At 34.6% G+C, this 11522-nt stretch overlaps 1 protein-coding gene across 1 annotated transcript; it reads right to left on the reverse strand.

Moving 5' to 3' along the window:
• Window positions 1-8744: 8744 nt before the first annotated feature.
• zgc:152986 (uncharacterized protein LOC101884054 homolog) lies at window positions 8745-11508 on the reverse strand. The gene is made up of 3 exons (XM_007254265.4): window positions 11419-11508; window positions 9600-9817; window positions 8745-9154 (listed from the first exon to the last, which is right to left on the reverse strand). The coding sequence occupies exons 2-3, from the start codon at window positions 9805-9807 to the stop codon at window positions 8847-8849; spliced, it is 516 nt and encodes a 171-aa protein (XP_007254327.1). The 5' UTR covers window positions 9808-9817; window positions 11419-11508; the 3' UTR covers window positions 8745-8846.
• Window positions 11509-11522: the final 14 nt, after the last annotated feature.

The following is an 11522-nucleotide window of genomic DNA, read 5'->3' on the forward strand; positions in this document are numbered from 1 at the left end:
CTCACTGCAGCCCTTTACCACAACTATCTATACTTAATCATACTCAAGTATATTACAGTACAAATTGTGGTGTGATACACTTCAAGAAATCCATTGGCAAAACTAAAAATAAATAAATAAAATATAATAGAAAACTATCCCTTACAATGCTTAGAAAGACACAAAACTTGTCCAAGAAAAATAATTGGTTTTGTAATTATACTTTCTGTAACTCTATTTTAGAGATATACATATATTGTCAATATCTGTAAAATCAAATGGAGAAATGAGAAATAGAACAAATCAAACCAGAAGTTTATGGCTTTAGGTTTATGTAAAAGAACTAATCATCAAATTCTCACAGCAATGTTCTATTATGTTGCATAAAGCCTTCCCTGAAAAATATGGACACACACTATCTCTCCCTCTCTCTCACACACACACACACACACACACACACACACACACACACCTCATGTTTGTATTTTAAATAGCCAGTAGACACTTCTGAAGTCTGTAAACAGGAACAGTATTCCTGTATCCTTTTCCACAGCCTCAGCAGCAGGCGGTACCTGGGGCCTTCTGTTCAGTGTGTGTGTGTGTCTGGGAATTTGTTTTTCTTATCATGTGTGAGATAGTACAGTAGGCCTGCTGAGGACCAGTGACCAAATGCCCATTTAAGCCTTTTTTAAGCCATGCTTTCTATGAATTATCTCTGGGATTTGTTTATTGAACTTTCAGTCACACTCACTTGTGCACGCATTCAGCACACACATCTGGCTTTGGATTAGGGCACTGAAAGTACAGTAAGGGATTGTAGGGAACTGTTTTTTTTTGCTTACCATCCTGCTCTCTTACTCACGGATATGTAGCTGGTTTACCTACTCCTTTTCACATGATTATGAACAAACCGTTACACTGCCAGTGTTACTGTTAACAGCTTAACATATATTATGATTTTTATTCCTACAAAAGTGAGAGAACAGGCCAAGTGCTTTTCATTGTACAATAAGGCGGGTCATGTCCTTGTCTTGATGCCCTAATAAAATATCCTTCCTTCCGTAAACTGCTGTGGCCTGAGTCCAAAGAGGCAAAATTGATATTGTTTATTTGAAGCGGAGAAGGATGGGGGGATGGGTCCATTTTCCTATGGTCCTATCAGATTTCAAATTTCTTAAATACAAAGAAAACGCAGAACCAAAGCAAAATATGTTTAACTGCTGGAAATATTTTGACCAGTAACTATATATAACAAAGCCAGATATGGATGACATTACAGCAGCAGGATGTAGATAAATCAAGGTGAGTCTGGTATAAGGACTTCTTATTGTGCATGGCAAAAAATAATACAATGTTAGACATTGCTGACAAGCATCCAACCTGCAAAAAAAACGTAGTAAATTAAATTTGCCGTTGGAATCTGTTTTGAATTCGGAAGTACTGACACTGGTGCGTAAATGTATATGATGGTCTTGTATGTATTAGCATCTTCCTGTTTTTCAACTTTAAACAGATCACTTTTTTTCAGACAGCTTTACTTTTTAAATAACTAACTAACTAGGCCCATCATCATATCATTTTTGTGAATGATTTACTGTTAAAGAAATTGTTGGAATAATCAACATTTTTGTCATTTTAAGACTATTAAATGCCTCTCACATAAAAATAATAAATAGAATAACAAAGCAATTATAGCCTGTTAAAAGCCAACAATATTTAAATCAATCTTAGTTTGAGAAATATGTACTTTTTTTCTTCACCTATTGCAGTCCACACTGTGTGTAGGTAGTGCTTTAAAGACATTGGTTTTACCCAGGGACAATTTGTCCACCGTATACTGTAGCCCCCATGCAGCAACCTGCAGCTAATGTACGTACACACACACACACACACACACACACACAGTCACAGACTGTTGTTAGTTAGAACAAAGAGGGGAAAAAACACCCTATGCTGGACACCCCACCCTTTATGGCCAACAGGAAACATTCAGCATGTGTGTCATCTGTGTGTGTGGGTGTGTTGATGATTTAACAGCAAATCGTGTGTGCCTATACTGTGTGTAATGTGTGGATGATTAGTGTGTCTCTTCTTTTGTGTTTGTACATGTGTGTGTGTATGCGCAGATACCAGCACATTCAATGTGGAGTTATTGTGGAGTCCCAGCATCAGCAGGAGTTGCTGAATGTGTTAATTATGTCACTGTGTCAATATCATATTTTCCAGTCAAAACACTGAAACACAAAAAAAAAACCTTCAGTATGTAATGCACACACAAAACTATTCCATTTGATATATAGAATATCGATAGAATAAAATAAGAGACCATCTAAAAAAAGAGTTTCTTTGATTTTACCAAATTAAAAACCTCTGGAACATAATCAAGAGGAACTGCTCCAGGAGTGGCATAACTTTATCCAAAAGTAGTGTGTAAGACTGGTGGAGGAGAACATGCCAAGATGCATAAAACCTGTGATTAAAAAACAGGGTTATTTCACCAAATATTGATTTCTAAACCATAATTAAATGTTATGTATAGTTTATAGAATAAAACAACAATGTTCATTTTGCTTAAACATATATAGTACCTATAAATAGCAAAATCAGATAAACTGATTCAGAAACAAAAGCTGTCTCTTAATTTTTTCCAGAGCTGTATATATAGACACTGTCAACATTTTCATGTTTATTATAGTTCTATTATAATGACAGTGCTTTTACTACAAGGACAAGACTAGCTGTGTGTGCCTTTGCACATCTGTGTCAGCAATAGGTCCAATGTAAAGTAGCTGAATGCATTCATTAGAAGAGCTGTCCACGAACATTGGCGCATATTGTGGTACATCCCAGGCCACCTTATATTTGTGCTGGATGTTTTTTTTTTTACATCCTTTCTCCTAAGAATAAAAGCCCACGTCTTGGCCTGAAAGTCTTTTCCACTCTATTACTGGTCTCCTTCTGGACCAATTTTAGCATTTAATAACTGGACATGCAACACATTCCTATAATATTTTTGTGACACTTGTTAGCTTGTTTTGAAACAACACATTTATATACCTTACATAAGTCTCCCTTGCTGATAAATGAAACCCTAAGGATCAAACAGTAAGTAAGCCAAAAGGTTGTCATGGGAACCGTCATTGGCAAATTTGTATAAATTCCTCCCCTCCATCTGCACTGGGCACCTGACACACTGTCACTCATCCAAAGGGATCACGGATCTACAGTCTCTCTCTTATTAGCTACACATCACATTTACAGTACATCACACACTCTATAAACACTATAATCATTCAGAATATACAACATATACACAATAAATATCAATAGTATAACAGACATGGAGTAACCAAACATTTTGACCAACATTATGACTAATGTACTTTTGGCACTATGTGTACTGCGATAAACAGCACAAATTACAAGACCTTTGAAAGTGGTATCTGGCACCAATGCATTAGCATAAATTTTAAGATGCCATGAGACACCATGGATTGTTCCTGTTGTTCTGGCACAGCAGGAGCATATTTATCCTGCCTCCATCGACCAGGTGACCTTTTACTGCTTTATGGTTCAATATTAATGCTTGGGTGTCCATTGTATATGCTTTGGATTGTGAACAGGTATTAAAATGAGCACTTTTGAGTGGTCTGTAGCTATGAATACACAAACACAGCAAGTTAAGCATTTCTGCAACACACCTGAACATCTCAACCAGAGGCCAAGGTTATGTGCTTGTCACATTGTATACATTTGATTGCTTTAGTTTTGGTTTCCCACTGTAGTTTTGTGAGCAGAATAAAAAAACTTCACTTCATGCCGTCGTCCTCTACACTGTAAAAAAAAAACACCGTAAAATTTACGGTAAAATACTGGCAGCTGTGGTTGCCAGAATTTTACCGTAAAATAAACGGTTGCCATGTAAAAGATATTACAGTATAATTCTTGGCAACTGTTTATTTTACGGTAAAATTCTGGCAACCACAGCTGCCAGTATTTCACCGTAAAATAAACAGTTGTAAATGTATAAGATATTACAGTTTAATTCTTTTCAACAGTAAATTTCACATTCATAAACCGTTTTGTTTACAGTATATTCTTGTAAAAAAAAGTATATTACATTGTAAAAAGCCTACTGTAAAAAAAATTCTTGTCAAATTTACGGTGAAAAATTGGCAGCTGTGGTTGCCATTTTTTACCGTAAAAAATACAGTGATATTGTATATGGCTTTACAGTAAGGTATTTTAACACTTGTAAAAACAACAGTTTGAAAATGTACCAATAAAGAGGAGTTACTGTTAAAATAACGGTGAAATTGTGTATAAACTCATGGTATAGCTGAACAATTCACAACGTAACCCTGTTGCTTTTTAAGTGAAAAACTATCCATTCCACAGCATTTATTGTCCTATTTTATGGTCAATTTTTGCTAAAACACTTGGTATGTGGTTGTGCAATAATTTTGATTCTCGCTGTAAACGTGTGTTAACAACATACAGTTTTAAACAGCATGATCTTTATCAAAATCACTTCATTAACTGGACTACTGCTCACTTACAGCACAGAGATGTGCTCGGAGAGTAAATTCACTTATATACTCATAGTGTAAAACCCAGCCAGGTGGATAAAACCGCTATGAAACTACATCATGGTGACTTCTCTAAACTAAACATCTAATTAACATAACCACGCCCCATAGACAGCTGCGTTACATCCCATTCAGACCCTGCGGATATCAATAAAATCCAGGAGCAAACAAACTCATTATATACAATGCCCTAATAATATCCTTCTCCTTCAATGTAATATACTTTTTTTCACAAGAATATACTGTAAACAAAACGGTTTATGAATATGAAATTTACTGTTGACAAGAATTAAACTGTAATATCTTATACATTTGCAACTGTTTATTTTACGGTGAAATACTGGCAGCTGTGGTTGCCAGAAATTTACTGTAAAATAAACGGTTGCCATGTAGAAGATATTACAGTACAATTCTTGGCAACCGTTTATTTTACGGTGAAATTCTGGCAACCACAGCTGCCAGTATTTTACCGTAAATTTTACATTTTTTTCTCAGTGATTATACAGTAATATGCTGTTTTTAATATTACAATCTATTACCATTGCCATGTCAGTTTTTTAATTTATGGTAATTCAATGTTTATTCTACAACAATAAGCTAGTTCTTGCTTTACGGTTTATTTCTATTGCCATTTCACAGTTTTTCACTGTAATTTTCACGGACATTTTTTACAGTATTCAATGGTGAAAAGAATATTATTCATGACAAATAAATGTAGAAATTACAGTTTTAGCCGTTATCCAAATAATATGGAAATTTATTAATGGCTTGTGTATTTAACAGTAAAAAAAAATATTAATCACAAAAAATGAATGTAGAAATTACAGTTTTGCCTGTTGAGTAAAAATACCGAAATGTAATAATGGCTTATATATTTAACAGTAAAAACATGTATTATTCACAAAACATGAATGTAGAAAATACAGTTTTGCTTGTTTAATAAAAATACGGAAATGTAATACTGGCTTGTATATTTTACAGTAAAAACATGTATTATTCACAAAAAATGAATGTAGACATTACGGTTTTGGCTGTTATCTAAATAATACGGAAATGTAATAATGGCTTGTATATTTAACAAAGAAAAAATGTATTATTCACAAAAAAATAATGTAGAAATTACGGTTTTACCAGTTATCCAAAAATACGGAAAATTTCTGTTATAAACACAGTGCAAGAGAATTTTACGTTGAAATAATGTATTTTTTCCAGAGAAAATGTGTAAAAATTAGTGTATTGGATGATATATGAATTTACGGTATTTTGTTGTTACCGAAACAGTATTTAGCCTTTTTAGCGTTTACAGTCTTTTACTGTCATGGTTTGACAGTTTTTCACCGTAAATTCTATGGACATTTTTTACAGTGTATATCGGCTGCTTGATATTGATTGGTTTGTAGAATGTTGTTAGTTCAGCAAAATGTCTTTATAGATGCTGTGCGAAGTTCTGCCTCTGTGCCAGAATCCGACTCCCTGTAAGTGCATGCACACATCAAGCAGCAGAATGATTGTAACAGATTTCCCAGATTATTAAAAAAAGGTCAATCTACAGTTAGTGTAGATACATCATAAGCTTTTGTGCCCATGCTGAAGAATGACACACACGCATTTGAAGGACAGTTCAGCACACCATTTATTTTATTTCTGTCACAGCTTCCTGTAATTGTTCTGAAAGTTCAAACTATCTAAAAAATGCTTTCACATGGCAAACATGGTTCAGTTCAGTAGATCCAAACCAAGAACAAAAATCAGACCAAATTTAGGACCTTTGATACCTGACCACCTATCACACCTGCTATTTGATTCAGACAAAACTAAGTTAACTTACTTAAAACTTACTAAGCTACCGTGGTCTCGTCAGGTTGTTCAGACTCAAAGAGAGATGGACCATGTTAACCTTTTGAAAGGTTTGGAAAGACCAATTTTGTACATTTACATTGGGGGCACTGAGGAGCCTGATAAAAAAAAATAAAAAATTAACAACAAGATTTAGGTCCCCCCAGGCTTCTATATCACCCTTCTCTGTCAGTCAGTGGAGCTTATGTATGAGGATACTAAACAACAGTTTAATACACTTATTGGGAATTGTGAAAAACAGGACATCTAAGGAAAAAAGAAGTAAATCTGCAGATCAAAATCTGTCACCTTTAGTGTACAGTAGTAGTGACCATCTTACCCTTAACACACACAACTTAACATTTCTATACAGACACTTATGCTTAACTTAAGAGCATAAGCACAGTCTAGTCACCTTTTTTTTCTTTCGTAATGATTATATCTATATTTACAGATTGCACCGTGCAGTTTGAAACTACTGAGTAGCTAGCTCATGCCAGATACATGACAGACTACATTTGTGGAAATGATGAAGCTTATTAAAATAGATTAAATACCAATCTGCTGCTTTAAATTGTCCAACCCACAGCTGCTCTAGGGCTTCTATGCAGCCCAAAGTCAAACATCCAGACTTTTCCTGTGCAGGAGAGGAACCCTAGGACCCCCGACCTCTACACTGCATAACAAACCAATGTAGCACTGAGAGGGGAAAAACCCACATGTAAAGCAAAAATGAAGACACACAAAAAAGAAAAAAAATATGTAAAGATAGAACTGTGATACAAGAAGAATGTGAATCCCCAGAAATTAATAGTGAGGGTATATTTTTTGCATACATTTGAATGCATATAAATTTGTCTTCTTGAAATGCAAGAAATATATGCAATACTTTCGTGGAGAGGTTTGGTTGAGGTAGGGCAGAGAACACACATGCTTGTATCATTTGTGAACCTTGACTTACAATGAAGAGATAATTTCATCCATTTGTATTCAGAGAGAAATCTTTGTTCTGAATGCTTTCATTTCTGAAGTTTATTTAACAATACTACTTGCAACTTTTTTTAACTATCTGAAAAAAGGTCTAAAAAGGTCTCAATTATGCCTAATATTGTTAATATCTAACCAGCTTTCTCTGGTGAACTGATATCATGGGTCTAAAATCACTTAATTCTAATCCTATCCACATTATTACAACAGTGATTCTAGTGAACATAATTTGGGTTTTGAGGTCAGTCTGCTCTCTGCTGGCCATTAAGCTAAATGTCTGGGTTTCTCCATGAACAAGGCAAATACTAAAAACAGACCAAATTACTGGATACCTAAATTGGGGAAAAAATATAGAAAAAACAATATTTTCCACTACACTGTTAAATGTTTTAAATTGTTCTTTGACTGGTTATATAAACCAGGAGTGTCAATCCTGATTTACAAAAGACTAGTGTTGCTGCAGATTCTCATTCCAAGCTAAAGCACGTGATCAGTTATTTGAAGACTGACTAACTGATTTAACATGTGCAATCGTGTTTTGCTGCTGGTTTCTCAAAAAAAAAAAACAGGAACAATACTGGGCCTTTGCAGATCTGGTTTGACAATCCTAATACAGAAAAAAAAACACTTTGCATGAACCATGATGTGTGAGTGTGAAAAACCTTTTAAACAAGGTTACCATAAAAACCACACAAATTAGAACATTCCTCTGAACAGAAATAAAACAGCTTATTTATTATATTTACAATATTATGTATGAAAGTCTAAATTAAGCCTAAATGATGAAAAAAGAATTACTTTTAATTCTGTATTACCGAGGGTGTGGAAGGACATCCTCTTTTCTAATCTTTGTTTTTTCCTTTTGGCTAAATTCCAATTTTCTCTAGGCTGTTTTGACTGAACTGACTATTCAAAGACAGTTATATGCATCTATCGGGAAAGGCTTATAACCATAAAAATAATGTGCTGAAAAAAACAAGGGTGTGTTTGTGATGTATATCACTGAGTAAAACATGGAACTAGCTTCACAATGCATTGGACTTCTAATCTTTGTGATTTCTTACTCTCAAGTGTCACTGTATATTTGCCTCTACTAATATAAACTGATGATTTGATTATTCAGTGATGCTGAAAAAATGGATAATAGGTTTAGAAACAAGATCACAATGTTTGCTTGATTGTAGAAAATATAGTGGGCAGACAACTGGATATCTTTGCAGTTACTAAAGTGTTCTGTTCTGCTTTTAAACATTTAGAAATTGAATTCTGATAACTACATAATGACTGTTTTGATCAATAAAATTATCTGAACTTCTCAGCATGTAAGCAAAAAAAGTCACAACAGCCATGCTAAACCATTATAAAGCCAATATTTTTAATAAATATAAAAGCATATACTTAATAAATATGTTGTGGTTCCTACAATACAAAACAATCACTGTGTGAACATTATAATCAAAGTACACCAAACATAAAGCTGAACTGATCATTCTCCTCATCCTGACCTTCATCCCAAAGACCAAAACTCCACACCTGACCTACATCAGCTTCTTCCCCCATGAATAAATCTTCATCCATCTGCAGCATCGCAAGCAGGTCATCTAAACTGGAGGACAGGAAGTCACTGTTACCATAGGAACCATGTCTGCTGTCATGGTGCATGCAGCCCGGATCTGATTTTCCCTTCTTCTTGCTGCACTGGGCAGACAGGTACGTCTGGTCATAGAGTCGCCGTCTTTCCTGATCAGACAGCACCTCGTATGCTAAAGTAGAAAGAGGTGCAGAACAATCACATCCACTTATTTTCTGTCTCATTAAGTATTTTACAGTAAAACATCTGAAGATTTTACACAAAGGATGTCAATACATATATTTCCTTTTTTTAATGTTTTATCAGTTTTATACATTTAGAGAAGTGCTGATTATGTTTAAATGAGTCACTGGAGAGTAGGATTTCTAAATGTACAACTGAAATCAAGGATGGTACCATAATACTTCATTTCAAACAATATCATAGCATTTTTAAACATTCATTACTGTGAACGAAACAACTGTTTACTGCAGTCCTACAAAAAAAGGCACTGTCAACGTTGAGCTAGCTTGTATAGTTTAATATGGAAAGCAACAGAATAAAATTGTGCACAATTTCCTTTGTATTTTATCCATTTATATAGAAGTACCCTGTGTGTGTACATACGGTATACACACCGTGTGTAATCTGTGTGAAAATCTGTTGTGCATCTGGGCTGTGATTCTTGTCAGGATGGAATCTGAGGGCCAGCTGACGAAATGCTTTCTTGATCTCTTTCTCTGTAGCACAGCAAGGAACTCCCAACACTGAATAATAATCACTCTCACACACTGAAACATACACACACTGCAGCAGCAGGACACACACATACACTGACAGTGCCATCAACTGTCAGCTGTGCCACAGAAATTTAGAACCACCACGAACACACAAAAACACAAAACATGAGTATCATTAGAGGTGGTGGCTGCAGTCCACTGGTGGACAGCAATTAAGTAAATGTATTTTGTTAAGCATGACATTATATACATTACCAGTCAAGAGTTTGGACACACTATTCTCATTCAATGTGTATTGTTTTAAAGCTAAACAAGAACACGTGAAATTATTTAATAAACAATGTGTTAAACAATCCAGAATGTGTTTTAGACTTCAGATTTAGACACATTTAATTCGATATTTGCCAATTAATTGTTTTCATGTCTTGAATATTAATCTACAATCTAGGAAATAAATTATAAAGTAAATGAAAAAGAATGTTAGTCCAAACTGTATGTCTTTAACTACTATATTTTAATCACTAACTTTAAAAGTCAAATGTCTTACTTTTTATTACATTGAAAATTGAAAGTTGCAATTATTTCTAATACTTTTTTTGGAAAAAAGCCTCTTGGTACTACCTGACCCAACAAAAACTGTTTGCCTTCTGGTTCTGTATTTGATCATTTATACACATCACGTATGACTAATTATTTACATACTCCAAGGGCTAATCATTTTGTATTTTTACTCAGGTTTACTCAAGTTCTAAAGAGAGGTAATATTTTTAGTTTTCTATATTTGCATGTAACTAGCTAACTACATGGATTGTTTGAGTACTTCATTTACCACTCTACAGTCTGATCAGAAGCTATAAGATGTTAGCACCATGAAGGATGGTGGTTACAGTTTGCAGACAAACAAACATTTGTATTTTACCAAGCAGGATTGTTCAAGTTGAACATAAGTAAACCTGAACAGGATGTGTAGTGCTTTTTCCAGCTCGCAGGCCATAAGCTAAATCAGGAAAAGGAACTACTGTTCCAATTGTAACAAACAGTTTTGTAATCACAGGTGCAGGCTTCAGCAATTTTAAATATTTATAAAGGATTTTACACTAACAGAAAAAATGCTGGGTTGTGCGCAGAATTTACTAACAAAACATTACTACTTAACAACTAAGACTCTAAAATTGTGATCACAAATTGTTTGAAGCCTTCTAGGCACCAGTTGCATGGAGACAATTTATATAGGGTATTTTTTTTTTGGCAAAAAATAATAACAAACAATAACACAGATATAAAAGTACATAGTATATATTTTATTAGACTAATATTAGCCTAAAATGTTTTTAGTTTTTTGTCGACTAGACTAAAACCAACAATAATGAAATGACTAAAATGTGACTAAAACTATTATAACTACTTTTATAAGACTGCTGGACGGCCTGAACTTTTGACTGAACACTCATGGTTATTAATTTTATGCGTTTAAACTGTGGTTTGTGCTTGTCCAGCAGGCCATGATCTACTCAGCTACTTCAAATAGGGAGGGAAGAGATTTGTACGAACAGATAAAATAGTGGATTGTGCAGATTTACCGAGCTGAATTGTGCAGCCATAGCTCGTCGAAATTAACAAATAAACCCCTTAAAATGTTGATTATAAAATGTTTGCAGGCGCCTACAGGTATAAATTTTGCGATTTTATATATTTTACAGCGTTATTTTGGCTCTACCTTTTCAAACGCTCTTTCTTTCTCTCACTCCTGAAACTTGCAGCAGGACACCTGGCGGCCTCCGTTCATTAGGGGGCGCCCTGAGCTTCTCTAACAGGTTCTCC

Source organism: Astyanax mexicanus, chromosome 5, assembly GCF_023375975.1.
Source record: "Astyanax mexicanus isolate ESR-SI-001 chromosome 5, AstMex3_surface, whole genome shotgun sequence".
Taxonomy (NCBI): domain Eukaryota; kingdom Metazoa; phylum Chordata; class Actinopteri; order Characiformes; family Acestrorhamphidae; genus Astyanax; species Astyanax mexicanus.

Bases quoted from the DNA above. Each gene is read 5' to 3' on its own strand.
- zgc:152986 (XM_007254265.4), bottom strand. From the start codon at position 9,807: ATGGCACTGTCAGTGTATGTGTGTGTCCTGCTGCTGCAGTGTGTGTAT. The intron at 9,155-9,599 runs GTGTGTATACCG...TTTCTACTTTAG, and splicing joins TTTCACACAGATTACACACG to CATACGAGGTGCTGTCTGAT.